The sequence below is a fragment of the Brassica napus genome, chromosome A7 (assembly GCF_020379485.1).
Source record: "Brassica napus cultivar Da-Ae chromosome A7, Da-Ae, whole genome shotgun sequence".
NCBI classification, from domain to species: domain Eukaryota; kingdom Viridiplantae; phylum Streptophyta; class Magnoliopsida; order Brassicales; family Brassicaceae; genus Brassica; species Brassica napus.
In genome coordinates, this window is record NC_063440.1 from 4,542,204 (window position 1) to 4,558,788 (window position 16,585).

At 36.9% G+C, this 16,585-nt stretch overlaps 6 protein-coding genes across 6 annotated transcripts in view; 1 reads left to right on the top strand and 5 right to left on the bottom strand.

Annotated features, from left to right (window-relative positions):
* The window catches only part of LOC125576092, a 1,459-nt gene extending 188 nt beyond the window's left edge, over positions 1 to 1,271 (top strand). Inside the window, exons 2-3 of the mRNA XM_048735443.1 lie at positions 37 to 331; positions 411 to 1,271. Of these exons, the coding sequence (XP_048591400.1) occupies positions 37 to 331; positions 411 to 1,271 (1,156 nt within the window). The remainder of the gene's footprint in view (positions 1 to 36; positions 332 to 410) is intronic.
* Positions 1,272 to 3,710: 2,439 nt separating this feature from the next.
* On the bottom strand, positions 3,711 to 5,022 carry LOC125576093. The gene is made up of 5 exons (XM_048735444.1): positions 4,914 to 5,022; positions 4,746 to 4,827; positions 4,414 to 4,613; positions 3,947 to 3,985; positions 3,711 to 3,837 (listed from the first exon to the last, which is right to left on the bottom strand). Exons 1-5 carry the CDS (start codon positions 4,937 to 4,939, stop codon positions 3,711 to 3,713), a joined length of 474 nt encoding a protein of 157 aa, XP_048591401.1. The 5' UTR covers positions 4,940 to 5,022.
* Positions 5,023 to 5,218: 196 nt separating this feature from the next.
* On the bottom strand, positions 5,219 to 6,769 carry LOC125576726. Its single transcript, XM_048737347.1, has 3 exons — positions 6,343 to 6,769; positions 6,163 to 6,261; positions 5,219 to 6,081 (listed from the first exon to the last, which is right to left on the bottom strand). Exons 1-3 carry the CDS (start codon positions 6,430 to 6,432, stop codon positions 5,827 to 5,829), a joined length of 444 nt encoding a protein of 147 aa, XP_048593304.1. The 5' UTR covers positions 6,433 to 6,769; the 3' UTR covers positions 5,219 to 5,826.
* LOC125576094 lies at positions 6,638 to 8,150 on the bottom strand. Its single transcript, XM_048735445.1, has 3 exons — positions 7,275 to 8,150; positions 6,778 to 7,191; positions 6,638 to 6,676 (listed from the first exon to the last, which is right to left on the bottom strand). The coding sequence occupies exons 1-3, from the start codon at positions 8,148 to 8,150 to the stop codon at positions 6,638 to 6,640; spliced, it is 1,329 nt and encodes a 442-aa protein (XP_048591402.1).
* On the bottom strand, positions 7,003 to 11,069 carry LOC125576725. Its single transcript, XM_048737346.1, has 5 exons — positions 10,639 to 11,069; positions 10,250 to 10,503; positions 10,081 to 10,162; positions 9,573 to 9,957; positions 7,003 to 9,476 (listed from the first exon to the last, which is right to left on the bottom strand). The coding sequence occupies exons 1-5, from the start codon at positions 10,819 to 10,821 to the stop codon at positions 9,211 to 9,213; spliced, it is 1,170 nt and encodes a 389-aa protein (XP_048593303.1). The 5' UTR covers positions 10,822 to 11,069; the 3' UTR covers positions 7,003 to 9,210.
* Positions 11,070 to 13,497: 2,428 nt separating this feature from the next.
* On the bottom strand, positions 13,498 to 16,551 carry LOC125576082 (nucleolar transcription factor 1-A-like). Its single transcript, XM_048735425.1, has 3 exons — positions 15,887 to 16,551; positions 15,588 to 15,815; positions 13,498 to 15,493 (listed from the first exon to the last, which is right to left on the bottom strand). Exons 1-3 carry the CDS (start codon positions 16,100 to 16,102, stop codon positions 15,062 to 15,064), a joined length of 876 nt encoding a protein of 291 aa, XP_048591382.1. The 5' UTR covers positions 16,103 to 16,551; the 3' UTR covers positions 13,498 to 15,061.
* Positions 16,552 to 16,585: the final 34 nt, after the last annotated feature.

Consider the following 16,585-nt stretch of genomic DNA (forward strand, 5'->3'; position numbering starts at 1 on the left):
TATTACAATTTGTTTAGGTGGTTGTATCAAACACAGAAACAACCCTGGTTCCTTGACTTATCAACATGTTGATGCTGCAGGAAAGTTCAAGTATGCATTTGTGGCTTTTGGTCCATCGATAAGGGGATTCTCATTGATGAGGAGAGTTATTGCAGTAGATGGTACATTTCTGAAGGGAAAATTCAATGGGACTTTATTGGCAGCTTGTGCTCAAGATGGGAATTATCATCTATATCCTCTCGCCTTTGCAGTGGTTGACGCAGAAAACGGCGCCTCTTGGAAATGGTTCTTTAGAGGTTTGAGCCAGAAGATCCCGGACGCTTCGGATCTTGTTTTGTATCAGACAGGGCTAACTCCATTTCTTCAGCGTTGGAGGATGTATATCCCTTATCTCACCATGGAATTTGCAGGATCCATCTGCTCCGCAACATCACTCCTACATATGCGAAGACTGGGTTGCTACCTCTGTTGAAAGCGCTGCTGATGCCTATACGTGTCACGAGTTCTGGTTAATCTTCAAGGACATAAAGGATAAATGTCCTGAATTGGCTAAGTATCTGGAAGAGTTTGATTTTAGGAAGTGGGCACGAAGCTATGCGCCTGCGAACAGGTATAATATCATGACTACCAACATTGCAGAGTCTCTCAATTCTATGTTGAGGATGCCTCGTGAGTTGCCCATTATCTCTCTCCTTGAAACTATCAGATTGACGATGACCACTTGGTTTTTTGAGCGACGCGAAGCGGCTGCGAAACATAAGCACCTGGTTACTCCAAAAGTTGTGCAGAAATTGGTATCTAGGTTAGGGGCCGCAATGTTGTTGAATGTGTATCAAGTTGATCGAAGCGAGTTTGAGGTGAAGAATGAAACAATGAAGTTTGTTGTTGACTTGGAGAAGCGGCATTGCACATGTAATGTTTTCGACATTGACAAGATCCCCTGCATCCATGCCATCGCTGCTGCTAAGCATATCAAGAGAGATGAAAACCGTTTTGTTGATGCTTCTCACTTGACAGAAACGTGGGCTAAAGCTTATGCTGAAAGCATACATCCTGGTGGAGAGTTGTCAACGTCCACCTATCCAGAGAATATTGATGAACTGTCTTGCCCACCTCCAGCTACCAAAAAGAAAAGTGGACGCCCTCCTACAAAGAGAAAGAGATCCGTTGGCGAGTTTGGGGTTCCTGGATCTAAATCTCAGTCCCACAAGTGCAGCAGATGTGGCACAGGAGGGCACAACAAGATCACATGCCAGAGGCCTATAGGATGAAGTTCTACATTTTTACATTTTTATCGATTATTTTTTGGATGTTGGCTATTTGATGGTTACATGATATGCACAGACCATATACATTTTTTCTTTTGGAACCCTATCCTGAATAAGTATGATTTCTTCCAACTTTTGTAATATACAACATTATCTTTTGATCTCATTTCAATTCTTAGTTTAAACTTCTTTGCTAGAAAAAAACACAGTAATATTCAACTATTCTGGAATCCCATCCAGAAATACCGAGTTCCTTTCCAAGGTTTATAATACAACATTTTCTTTAAGAATAATTATGTGGAAAAGTGTAACAGATGATTCTCCTCGGTCCAGCGGCTAAAACACCTATCTGTCGAAATTGTAACGCTTGACTCGACCGGGTTCGATTCCCCTACTAATCAGAGTTTTTTAAAAAAAATTTTAAGTTGAATAAAAAAAAAAGAAATATATTACTTTACTTACAACATGTAATGACTGAAATTAACTTGGCCTAGTGGCTACTACACCTAATTCCCTATTTCCTTTCCTCCTAGTCATCTTCAGGTTCGAATCCTATGAGATGTGTATATATATATTTTTCCTCCAAAATTTGCAAATCACATTATCAAATTTTCCAAATGTGTAGATATTAATCCTTAGTTTTGATCTCATTTCATTTTTTTCTAGTTTAAGAAAGAAGCACACTAAATTCATGTATATTATTCATGCATACTCTGGAAGCCCATCCTGAACTATCAAAGATCTTTCCAATGTATTATACTATAAATTGTATGGCTAAATTCAATTATGTGGAAGCAACTAACAGATGATTCTCCTCAGCCTAGCGGCTAAACCACGAAACCTATGATACCGAAACATTTGTTCGACCCGGGTTCGACTCTCCTACGAGTAATGGTTTGATTTTTTTTTTTTCAAACATATATCTCAGGAATCGAAGAGTCTCTTCCAAACGACATCATGTAACTCAGTAACCGAAGAGTTTCTTTTCGTCAAGATTGGCTGTTATATGATTGGTTATTTCAGTAACTGACTTCAATAATCGAAGAGTTCCACAATAATCAAGAGTTTATTTTAACTGACTTCAATAATCGAAGAGTTCCTTTTAGTTCTATAAATATAAGGGACGATATCAGACCTTTTATTCACTCACTTCATTTCGTCTGATTTATCCTTTTGCAATACAAGTTAGTTTTCGATTTTTCTCATTTTCCATTCAATTCATGAACTTTTTTCTATTTCTATTTTATCGTAACATCTTAGTTTCGATTTTGTTGCAGGACAAAGTTTCAATGGAAGGAAGTTCAAAGAAGATGATGAAGCGTCCCATAGAGGAGGTTTACGGATGTGATGCCGCCGAAGGTTTCAATAAGGGAAGAAGGAAACTGTGTACATTACAGGGCTCTTCTTCGTTTGTCCAACGAATACAGGCTATAATGATTGGAATCTGGCATCCAGCAAAGCAATTGCTGTCCAAATCGAGTTGCTTGAAGATATTATCAAAGCTGATGGAAAATTTGATTTAACTGCTGAGTTGGAGAAACTCAAAGAAGAGCACTCGGAAGCGGAAGGAATGCTTGCTGATGTGAAGGTCAAAGTCCCTGATTGGGATAAACTTGGCGAAAGTTGGCTGTGTCATGAGTAATTTCATGTTATCATCTTCTCTTTTTATGTTTTTAAGGACCACATTATGTTTGATTTTCAGTTTTTATTTTAAATGAATAAGTACTTTTGTTTCTCTGTGTTGTTTCTTCAATTAACAACCTAAATAAAAACTTGTTCAATGTTTTTCACTATTTTGTAATGGTTTGGCCTAGTGTTCTTGTAACTTGGTTATCTGATTTGCTTATTTGTTTTTGGAAAGCCATCCTGAATACATAAAATGATATCCAGATTATATAAATCTATCGTCTGTGAATAAATAAGTTCACATTTACTCTGTTATCGAATATCCACCGTAGCCTAGTGGCAAGCCCTTCTACTCTTAGTGTACCCTTATCACACAATAAGCCGTGTTCGATCCCCGTTGTGTATACTCACATTTTTTGTTTTTTTTTAAAAATATTCAAAAGTTATTTTCGTTTTATTATAGCTTTTGGCAAGTATAACACCCTTGGTACAACGGCTGCACACTTTGATTCATCTTTCGAGAGTTCACGAGTTCAATCAACATCAGATCACATTCTTTTTCATTTTTTTGTAAACTTTAAAGGAATTTGCTAGGCTTTGGTGCATTTTGCTTTCTCACTCTTTTTCTGGAAACCCATCCTAAAAGTACCATAAGCATTTGACAATTCATCAATACATCCTAAAAATTTTTCAATAACAATCTAAATGAAAAAAACGTTAGGGATAATTCATTTCATTACAAACTTAAACTTAAACGTTAGGGATAATTAATATCAAAGTAAAAACAGAGTAGAAAACAAAACAAATATGACATTTTCACTTCCTTTGACCTTCCTGGAAATCTTTATCCATAAACTGGTTGAAGATCTCACAACATAGCTTGCTTCGTAAGTCCATCGCAGTTTCATCATTTATATTAGCCATGCTCTTCAATCCCAGTGACCTGCATTCCAGCATCTTCACAACAAAATACCACAGTTGTATGGAAATTTTGTCTTTGGAAGCCCTTCTGCAAACTTAACTTCAAATGGACTGATATCTTCGAAATTAACCTCTTACCAAGAAGTTCCATCTTTATGGCACTAATCAACCTGTCATAAATACCCAAAATTATACAATAAATCAATCACCAACAGACAACAAAATGAATATGTAAAAATGCATCACAAGCACAAGCAGCAAGTGACAAACTTTTATTTTCTAATTAGCTACAATCTTTTTCAGGATACGCATACTTTCACAATCCTATCCATCCATATCAATGTAACAATATAATTAAACTGATTTTCTACACTGAATGATAAATTAATAAATCACAAAGAGTTTTTACCTGCCAATTCTTGGATTTGATTAAGAGCACGTTTGATATTTGCTTTTGGAAGACCACAATGGAAGAGTGTGATTGTGTTGTCCATCAATTGTATCTCCACCCCAATATAGTGATAGCTCAACTTATCTTCAATGACACCATATATAACATCAACATCTTCCAGCCATACCTTCTTTGGATGTATTAAACCTTTCACAAGTTCGCCTACACAGCCCTCCAATAACGTTTGTTTTTTTCTTATGTGGCTTCCTGACAGATTCATAAGCGTACCCAACCACTTCTAAGAATTTGACTGGTACAAAGCATGCTGCTGGAAGATTGTTGTTGCGGAACCAAGCACCTTGCTCAACCCTCTTACAATTTAGCATTTCAAATGCAACATTTATGTGCTGCCAATGTAACAATATAGTTAGAAACTTCATATAGAACTGCTATAACATGGACATCTAGCATAGCTCAACTCAACCTCTTCCTAAACATATGACACAATCAAATAGAAGACAGAACAGAGTGTTGATTACCTCTTTGTTGAGATTGTTTTCTGCATCGTCCATTTTTTGAAAGAACTCTTTTTCAATTTCTTTTCCATTGATATAAAACGGTCTGTAGTTGATAAAATTAACTAGTATCAATCGAAACTTTTACAAAATAAATTAGGAATATTTATGCGAGGACAAAAAGTTGCTTACACACGATATATGCCCCGTAGATCCATCCAGTGTGCAAGCCTTGAAAACCGAGGAAATTCAGGTGTCACAAATGGATCAATTGGAAGGATTACCTCAGGTGTTACAGGTATAGGAGGGTTTTAGGTCGTATTGGCCTCTTCTCTTCTCGCTGTAGAAAGGAAGCAAATCTACTGGCTGAGCATTTGCTTTCTTCTTCTTACCAACATCAGGCTTCCCCTTTAATTAAAAATAAAGACAAAATTCAGGATCGTTTTTATCTTTATACTTGAATGCCTTCCTAATATGAAGTAAAAATTTTTTTATACCTTTTTTGCATGATCGTCTTGACTTGGTTTCACACTCTTACCCTGCTTTACTTCCATCTGTGAAACAAAACCGATATATCAAACTATTGACCTGAACTTCAATTCAAGTGGATCTTATTCATTTTTATTACCTCTTTTGCCATTTTCCCAACACCATCTTCTGATGGACCAGCTGCTTCATTTTTCTTACAAGCGACAGCCTTCGCCTTCCCCTTTTTGAATGACAAAAATTCAGATACATTTATATCTTAATTCCTAGTATGATGTATAAATATTTCATACCTTTTTATCACCATCTCCTTCACTTGGATTCACACTCTGCGTCTGCTCTTCTTCCATCTGAAAAACAATACCGAGATATTAAACAAATGACATTATTTTTCAATTCAAGTGATCCAAGGCATTTGTTTTACCTTTTTTGTCATCTCCCAAACACCATCTACCCATTTTCTTGGTTTTCGCATCTCAGAATGGTTGAAGTAAATTTGTTCAGTAGAATTGTTCAAAGAGACAAAACACGTGCCATCAAACAAAATGACTTTAACTTTTCCAGCGCACCAGGCACCATTGTCGAACGCCTCCACGTCCTGCATTAGCTCATAACTTTTCTACGCTCCAGATCTCTCAGGTGGTGGTTGAGGACGTATTCTGTCAATTGATACACGTGTCTGAACACTCCTTTTCCTCTTCTTTTCGTCCAGAGACGGGGCGGAGTACTCAACTTTCACCATCTCAACCCCATCAACCAAATATGTTGCCAACACATTTCCTGGATACCATTTATGACAAGTATTGTCATCTTGTGATGAAATCTCCACATTTGCTCCGATCTCAAAGGGATTTTGAACTCTGCTTTCTACATCCTGTGATGGTTTAGATTCAAGGATATCCAGTCATTTTGATAGTTGCTGTATATTTATTAAAGGTTTTAATGAAAGTAATACCTTATTTTGCTCTGTTAAAAGATTTCTGCGAGCTCGGGTATTTGGCTGTGTGTCGGAAATGTTTGGTGAAATGATCTCATTCATAAGCTCGTGAGTCTCCTGAATTCAGGAATGGTTGAATGAACACGTACAAGGGCTTCCAAAAATTACTTGAAAAGTCCAATTTTTTAAAGAAGGTACCTGCTGCGTCTGAATTGGAGTAAGGACTGGAGTCTCAATATTCTGTTGAGCTATTGGAGAACCAGGTGTCTCTTTCGTGATCTCATTCATAGGCTCTCGTGTATCCTGAAGTCAGGAATGGGATTATGAACACGTACAAGAACTTCCAAAAATTAATTTAAGTACAACCAAATTCATAATTTTATAAATACCAACAGTTTTCAAAATTATACTTGCCTCATTGTTAAGTTGTTCATCTGCTTGATCTGCATTGGCTTCACCTTGTCTGGAAGCCGTCTCATGAAATGGAGTTGTGTCAGTCTGTGCAAGTACAACAAAAATTAGGAAGGCAATCCTAAATATGTATAACATCTTCCAAAATTACTTGACAACTCAAAAAAAAACTGAATCAAGAACTAGATAAACATTAATTTTAATTTCCGAAAAAAAAGTTACCTCATTGTTTGGAGTTTCATATGAAGTAACTCTTTGTAGTTTCTCTAGTTTTGTCACACGTTCTTTAATCTGTTTCCTGTCTTTTTCAATCAAACACAAACGATCGTTCATGATCCTTAAATTATCTCCCACCATCTCGCTGATTCTGTTGATCTTTGATTCCAAAGACTCCTCCTGATACGAAGAAGAAGCTTGACTCATCCCTCCATTCCCAAACAGTAAAGATGCTCTTCTTATTTGTTCATTAGCACCGTATAGGTCTACTGACATGTTTCGCCAATCTCTAATTTTAAACTTATAACCTCTCTTGGATAAATCGGCCATGTCATCCAGATCTTTATTAGCTTCGTCTTCCATGCAAACATCAGCTTCTGGATCATTAGAAATAGGAGGTAGGATGCATGTGACCTTAAGCTGAAACCATAAAAATAATTAGCTTTTAAATGGAGAATCATAAGGCAAAACAGAAACAAGAAAAAAATAATGTAAAAACTTACATGATCTTTGATTTCAATTAGGAGAACATCTATCAGCTGTGGAGAAGCTATTTGAAGGTACTTCTCACACAAAAATATTGGGGTAGACGGTTGAACGCTCAGAATAGGAACAACTTGACTGAATGCATACTGTAGCAAAGGTACTGACTCAAGTATCCATATAAGAAATGCCATAGGGAATCCTTGCAAATCATAATTGTTTTTGTCGAGGCTTTTGTCGACAGCTCTCTGAAGTGATTTTAACAGCAAATTATAAGCTGTTCTCCCCCATGGGTATGTCATCAAGACATCCATATCCTGCGCTATTTTCACATAATCCAAAGTAAAAGTTGTGCCACCGTCGAGAAGGCTCTTCTGTAGTAGTATGCTCTCAATCAGGAGGAGCATTGCAAGGCAGAATCTCTCATCAGAAGCATCTTCTCTTGTGTTTCTGAGCTGCTTCTCCACGTCCTTTACTGTATGAGTACGCCCTTTTAGGAAGTCCCACTTAAATTTCTCGGTTTCCTCTCGTGGTTCTCTTGCTTCACCACTACATTTCAAACCAGTCACCATGTGGAATTCTCTTATAGAGAACCTCATTGGCTGAGCACCAAAATGGAACCATGCTTCGTGTCTCTTCACTGTCTTGATGCTTTTGGTGAGAACTGCGTGCACTATCTTAGCTGATAATTTCAAAGACCTCTCTCCAAGCTTGATCACCGGTCCCAAAAACGTCCCTCTTATTCTGTTGAACTCATCATTTCCTAGAATTTCCTTAACAGTTTTGATATAAGCAACTATCGAGTGTTGGTTTATCGATATCGTCTTCTCTGGCTCTGATCCAATCGGATACCTCAGCTCAGGCAGTGCTAGTCTTAATGGTAATGGATCTCCCATCTTGTTTCTATCCTGCGTAAACAAGAAAAATTTTATTTGTCTAAATTAATTAAAATCCAATTTTCAGGAAGGGTTTCCTGAAACAATACAAATCCTTCCTGAAGTCTATACACATGCTTTCACATGAACTAGAATTCTACCAATCATATTAGGTTAAAACGAGCAAGTCTATACACAAGCAAAAACCAGGAGACCAATCTCTCAGAAAGAAAACACACATAAGGTTGAATCTGCAACATACCTTAAAGAGATAGAGCTCTAGAAATGGTTTTTCTCGGAGAATAGAGAGAGCTCGCGTAAAAGATCGAGAGAGAGAGAGTTCTGGAGATGGGTTTTCGTCGGAGATCGAGAGATATGGAGATGAGAGAGAGATTCGAGAGGCGGAGACGAGTGAGATTCGAGAAGTTTGAAACGGCGAGAGTGTTGAGACGGCAAGAGTTTTGTCTTTTTTCAATCGAAATGTATTGTTTTGGAAACCTATCCTATATTAATTGGTTTAAGTATGCTTATGTAATATTCTTTAACAGATGATTCTCCTCAGACCAGCGGTTAAACCAAGGCATTTCATAACTCAAAAGTCTCTCTATCCCCGGGTTCGATATGTGGTGGATTCAAAATCAATTTTAATTTTTTTTTGTGTTACAGTTTGGAGTTAAATAAAATTAAATGTAATCCATTAACAGATGATTCTTCTTGGCCTAGTGGCTAAACTCCCACACTATCCAAATACGCAAACTCTCTCCCTCTGGGTTCGATCCTTTGTGGTTCTAAATTTTTGTTGTCTGTAAACATCACAATTTTAAGCTTACCATATACATGTCCAATCCTTAGTATATAATCTCATTTCATTCTTTTTTACATTTGAAACACTTAACTTTTTTTCTGGAAACCCATCCAGAAACATTATTTTAACCTTCCAAGATATATGATACCCAAAAAAAAATACTTGATATCCTTCCAATCTTTCTTATGTAACCAGACGCCAACAACATAACAAAATAAACAGTCATAACTAAAACCGAGTCTTAACTAAAACAAAAAATGTTTTCATGCATCATTCTCATTTCCCAAAGCTCTCATCCACAAATTGGTTGAAGATCTCACAAGACAAGGTTCTCCTTAGCTCCAATGCATTGTCATCATTAATCTTTGTCATGTCTCCTATCTTCAATGACTGGCACTCCAGAATCTTGACAAGAAATATCCCACAGTTGAAAGGATGTTTTGTCTTGGGTAAACCTTGTGCCTGCTCAATCTCAAATGGAATCATCTTCACTTTATCTACCTCATCACCAGAAGATTCCACCAGCAGATCAGAAATCAACACTGTCATATTTAAAAATCAATATCAAGATAGAATCAGTTGAATATTTCAAACCAAGAAACAATTGAATACATCAAATACAAATTGTTTATATATACCTGCCAACTTTTTCACTTGAGGAATATCAATGCTGTTGCTTTCCTTTTGAAAACAATCATATACTGTGATTCTTTTCTTCTTCAAATGAATTTTCATCCCAATCCAGACATTGCTTTTTTTTCCAAGAGTAATCCCATACACAACTTCAACATCTTCTCCCCATGTCTTCTCTGGATATACCTTCCCTCTCACAATATCTTTAAATAAATCGTTGAATATCTTTTTACCTTTGACCTTTTCTTTCTTGTAAGCCAAATCATCAGAGAGCAAGGAATGCAAGAACTCCATAGGTAGGAAGCACGCCTTTGGAATCTTGTAGTTGTGGAACCAAGCAGCATTCTCATTTCTTCTGCAATTTAGCATTGCAAAGGCTCCATCAATGTGCTGCAAAAAAAAAGGCAAACATTATCTAATTTGTTACTATATAATTCCTGAAACTAAACAAATCCTTCCTGAATTTTTTTTTTTAAAAAAAGCTCAAGGCAAGAACATATGTAAACAAATTACCTCTTTCTTAAGGTCCTTTTTTGCATTTTCCATGCTTTGAAAGAAAGATTTCCTTATCTTATTATCATTGATTGATAGGGACCTGCAGTCGATTAAAGATTCAAAGGAATTACCAAACCTCTTATACATAAATATAAGAATATATAGACAAGGACAGAAACATGCTTACGTTTCATGCATGCCGGGCTTTAATGTCATCCAATTTTGAAGCCTTGAAAGCTTATGTTCCGCAGGAGTTGAAAACGGATCAACTGCAGGTATAATCTCAGGTATTACAGTTAAAGCCGGATTTCTGTCAGACTTGAATGGAGTTTTTGTGTCTCTAGATCGTTTAGGCACCCTCTCGCTCCTTCTTAGGAAAACATTATCCATTCCTGAATTTTGTGATGAGGCAGCAGCTTTCCTTTTCTTATCAGGCTTCACCTTTAATCAAACAATAGACACCAAGCAAAATATTATCAAATTTGTTGCAATCGGAATTTCTGGAAACCATTCCTGAAACTAAAATGTATGTATATCAAACAATTCACGTGAAGTATAATTCTAGTTATGATTTACCTTATCTGCCATCTTCCAGACTCCATCTTTCCATTCTCTATGAATTCGCAAATCTGAATGTTTGAATAGAATAGTTTCCATAGAAGTATAGAGACACACCGAGTATGTGTTATCACCAAGTACCATGCTAATTTGTCCGCTGCTCCAGCCATTGTTGTAAAAGGCTTCTACCTTATCCATCATCTCAAAGGATTTTTGGTCACTAGTTGGTGTTGCAGGACGTATTTTGTCAGCCGTGATAGTATCCTGAAGTTTCTGAAGTCTATGTTGGTCTGTGAAGAGTGTCGTGTACTCAACTGTCAGCTCCTCTAGTCCTTTACACAGTTTAAGATCAACAACCTTTCCTGGATACCATATTTCGTCATCAGTAGACAAAATCTCAACCTCTGCGCCTATTTGAAAGTGAGCTAGAAGCCTGCTTACTTCAACCTATTAAAAATGAAGATTCAATAACATCAGCGGTTTTACATTGTTAGAATATTAATTAAAGATCAAATATACTCGATGCATACCTCGTTTGTTTCTGAAAAATCTATAGCACTTGTTTGAAGATGCTCTGTTTGCTGAGTAATAGGCGTCATCTTTGAAACATCTGTGGAAACTTGCTCAGTAGTAGGTTCTGTAGTATCCTTGAGATTTTCTTCTGCTTGATTCTGCTCTGATGGTGTCTCATCGGATTGATCTCCCTCACTTGTCTGAAGGTGCTGTGTTTGCGGAGTAAGAGGCTGTGTCTTCGAAACATCTGTGGAAACTAGCTCAGTAGTAGGTTCTACAGTATCCTTGAGATATTCTTCTGCTTGATTCTTTCTGCTTGATTGTGTATGCTCTCCTTCACTTGGAGAAAAATATTGGGTCGCAGTTTCTGTCTCACTCTATAAGACAAAAGTAAATGGTAAGAGTTAGTTGAATAGAAAAATATTACATAAACATTTTAAATATTTCTTCTTACCAAAGCATTCTTATTTTCTTCAATAACTAGTGCAATTAGTGAAGACAATGGAGAGGAAGGTGTGTGATGCACAGCATGTGTATCCTCCTGTAATAACAGTAAAATAAAAGAGGTAGTTATGAAGAAGTTTCTACAATTTAAAATTCAAGTTGTACTTATGAAAGACATTTCTATGCTTACCTTTTTATTGTTTGGTGAAATGATCTCAGTCAATGGCTGTGTAGCCTCATACATTTCCTCTGTTACCGTCTGCAAAAAAAAACAAAAAAAAAGTCAGGTAGGGGATCAAAAACACGTACAAAAGCTTTCAAACATTACTTGAAATCTCCAAGATTTTTTGAACATTTACCTGCTGTTTCTGAATTGGAGTAAAAACTTGAGCCTCAATACTCTTTGGAGATATTGGAGAAGAAGGTGTCTCATTCATTTCCAGTGTTTCTTTTTGCAAAACTTGAGTCTGAGCAGTAGGTGACTCAATCACAATCTGCAAAAAATATCAGGAAAGGCCATCATGAATACATTCAATTATAATTTCTAGAGTAAATATTACCTCATCATCTGGTTTTCCTTCTTCTTGATTAGTTTTGGGTGGCGTTTCATCAGTAGAGGTTTGTGTTTCCCTTTGCCAAAAATTAGAAAGGTCTATATATGTAAATCACCCAAAACTAATTGTAAACTCCAACTGTCATTGAGCATATACCTCTTTTGTCAGATTAGGAGTAAAAACTTGAGTATCAAGGGCAAGCATGTCATCCGATGGCTCTCTCTCAATCTGTAAAAATTATCACGAAGTCAATCCAGAGTACGTTCTAAAGCTTCCAAACATTAACTTAAAAATCCAAGATTTTTTTTTGACCATGTACCTGCTGAGTCTGACTTGGAGTATAAACGGGAGTTTCAATACTCTTTGGAGCTATTGGAGAAGAAGGTGTCTCATTCATTTCCACTGTTTCTTTCTGCAAAACTTGACTCTGAGTAGCAGGTGACTCACTTGTTAATTTCTCTCTCACAATCTGCAAAAAAATATTAGGAATGGCCATCATGAATACATTCAACTATAATTTCTAGAATAAATATTACCTCATCATCTGGTTTTCCATCTTGATTAGGATTGGATGGCCTCTCATCGGTAGACGTTTCTGTTTCTTTCTGTCAAAAATCACAAAAGCCTTTATATGTAAAAAAAATCACCCAAAACTAATTTGTAAACTCCAACTGTGAAAACAATATCATTGAGCATATACCTCTTTTGTCAGATTAGGAGAGAATACTTGAGTATCAAGGGCAGGAGTGTCATCATCTGATTCATTCATTGTCTCCTGCAAAAATCAAGAATGCATTCAAGAATATGTACAAAAGCTTCCATATATTACTTTAAAACTCAACAATATTTTATTGGTTACATACCTCATGTGTCAAATTAGGCTGTTGAGACATTGGAGATAAAGGCGTCTCACTCAATGGTTGCGTGTAATCCTGCAAAAATCAGGAAGGCATTCAGGATTTTGTACAAGAATTTCCAAATATTTTCTTAAAATTTTTTGAGCATATACCTCATTTTGTTGAGACTTTGGAGATGCAGCTGATTCAATCATTGTCTCCTGCAAAAATCAGGAATGCATTCAAGAAGTACAAAAGCTTTCCAAATATTACTTCAAAACTCAACAATATTTATTGGTTACATACCTCATGTGTCAAATTAGGCTGTTGAGACATTGGAGATAAAGGTGTCTCACTCGATGGTTGCGTGTGAGACATTGGAGATAAAGGTGTCTCACTCGATGGTTGCGTGTGAGACATTGGAGATAAAGGTGTCCCACTGGATCGCTGTTTGTCAAATATTAGGAAGGCATTCAAGAATATGTACAAGATCTTCCAAAAATAATTGAAAATGCAAATGTAAAAGAAGATGTTTTGAGAATTTACCTTTTGTGTCACGTTAGTGGGAAAAACATTGTTGTTTCCTTCCAACTCTGACACACGAGCTCTAAGATGTATGTTTTCTTCTTCCAGTAATGACATTCGATCCTTCATGCTCTTCAGATTCTCCTCCATTACCGTGATGATCCTGTTCACTTTTTCATTTACTGAATCCTCATCAATCGGAGTAGAAGCTTGGCCAGTCTCCTTATTTGCCATCATTTGAATAAGAGCATCCAATGTGTCAAATGTGTCTACACACCTATTTTCCCAGTCATCGGCTGTAATCTTGTACCCTTTCTTTGTTACATCTTTCACTGTTTCCAGCTCGTCACTATATTTGTCTTCAATGGAGATATCATCTTCTGGATCATGAGGAATAGAAGGTAGTATGCAATGAACCTTCAGCTGAGAGTATTTAAAAAAAGACCAATGAGAAACATATTAAAAAGAAGAAGCCAAATAAACTGAGAAACATATACTTGGAAAAGCTTACCTTTGTATCAGCTTCAACCTGTAAAACCCTATCAAGTGATGGATTCTCTACCTCAGCGTATTTTTCACACAAGTAAGTAGGCCCAGGAACCTCAACTGTTGGTACACACTTACTGAACTTATTCCTTAGCAAAGGAATCGACTCTAGTATCCAAAGAAGGAATACTAGAGGATAACCTTGCAACTCAAATTTGGATTTATTCTCCAAATGATTCGCGACTTCGTTTTGAATTGACTTCAGGAGCACAATGTAAGCCTCTTTTCCCCATGGATATGTCATATCCTGTGTATTTTTCGCATATTCCAAAGGAAAACTCCCTCCTTTGCTCTTCCGCAATAATATGCTCTCTACCAGGATGAGCATTGTGAGGCATACTCTCTCCTCAGACACTACAAGAAAACATTTATTTACCGACTGCAATATCCGTAGTTATTCAGTCGCAAAACGTAACATAACGACTGATTTGCGACTGATCAACGTGGTCGCAAATTGCTGTGTCGCTAATACGAGGAGTCGTTAATAAGTCGCAATTTTGCGACTGAATTACGACTATTTTGTCACTGTATATTGTAGTCGTAAAATAGACGCAATTAAGTCGCAAAATATACCGACTGAACTACTACTATCCAAAGACCAAACTACGGCTGTTTATCAGTCGTTATGTAGACGGGAAATTGTAGTCGCTTATTAGTCGTTAGAGGGGAGTCGGTAGATAGTCGCAAAATTAGCGACTACCCAACGACTGATTATGTACAGCATTAGTGACTATATAGCGACTGAGTTGTTGATTTAGATGTGTAATATGTGGTTATCTAGCGACTACATTGCGACTAAATTTTGTGACTTATTAGCGACTCCAAGATTCAAAAATCACAAATCAGATTTTTTTGATTTTCTTTTTTTTTAATTAATTTGTTCATTTGCAGTAAAACAATGACAATAATAAAAACAAAAATTTTAATATAAAACAGAGAATTCATAACATAATGTTGCAAAAGGCACTCTAAGGAGTTAAGCATTAGCATACAAAATATTATAGTAGTACAAGAGTAGGGAACCTAAAATTCATCTTCATCTTCACTTTCACCTTCCCCTTCATCTTCACCTTCTTCACCTTCACCTTCACCTTCACCTTCACTTTCACTTTCACTTTCACCTTCACCTTCACCTTCACCTTCACCTTCACCTTCACCTTCACCTTCACCTTCACCTTCATCATCATCTTCACCTTGATTAGCAGCCATGAAGGCCAAAAAATTTGGATCAGTTGCAGCCAGATACTTCTTCACCAAGGAAAAACTTTTGAGCTTTTTTGCTTGCTTGGCAGTGTAAGCCGCCTGCTTCTCAATCTTCCGGTGAGCATCGCTGAGCTGTTTTTCGAGGTCTACGTACGAAGAAGAGGATTTACAACGCTTGCGCTTTCCGTTGACAATAGTACTTTCTAGGCTTCCTATTCCATAGTGTCTTCCTCTTTTGTCTGTGACAGTGGACTACAAAAGCAAAGGAAGTAGACAGATATCAATCAAATCAAACAATATGTAGTAAAAAATATCCTTAAAAAAAAGGGATAGAAAAGCAATTTACCAGAAGGAAGAGCTCATTATCCTGGTCTAGAGAGAGTTGTGGAGGGTGTGAAGTACCATCTGAACTCTCTGAGTTTTCAGCTTGAAGGTCAGCCAGCTTGGCTTGCTTGTTCTTCTCATAGGCCTCTGCAACTAGCTTTGCTTTCTTATCTACAAAGCTGCCATTTTTTTTGGTGTGTGCCTTGATGAAAACTTCACCAATAGTCACTGGTCTGCCCAATTCTTCAACCTGAAATGGTAAATAAAATAAAGGTTAATGAGCCAGAAAAATTTCAACTTGGAGACAGGAAAAAAAGTTACCATTTCTTGTTCGATTTGGAGGTAAGACTTCTGGCCAGCATTGTGCTTGTGAGGACCAAGACCATTTCGGTCAGACAACCGAGCAGCTGATGTTGTCTCGCTTTTTTGTTGGGCTTTAGCAGTGTCCCAGTAAGCTGTCATTTCTTTCCACAGATCATTCAAAATCCAGGATGGTCGAACTCGAGACTTCCTACGCTTGCTAACCATGTCCTTCATACGTCGCTGACATACCTGCCCGAACTTCTCTTGAACCACACCAGTATATATGGGATTCCAAGTGTGAGTTTTCTACAAAAATAAGACAAGGCTGATGTTAGTAATCAAATAAATCAACAGTTTAGTAGTTTAGAAGAAAATACTAAACTGCAACTTAAAAACAGTTGCAATCCCATACAATAGCAATTAAGAAAAAAAATACTTAACTGCAAATTCAACAAAGAAATTTTCTTTTTTGTCCTGATCGACGCAAGTCCAACTGTAGAAGGGACCATCAAACTTGTTTGTAAAGACTTTAGTGATCCTCTGAGTCAGTTTACCTTTGTCCCGACCAAACCTAGAAACACAGAAACATTAGTATAAGGCCGAGAGTCATATCGTATAAAAACAATTATCAATCATAGAAAACTCACAATATTCTAACATCTCAAAGCTAAACAATTTCGAACTCTCCAAACAAAATTAGCAAAATACAATTACCAA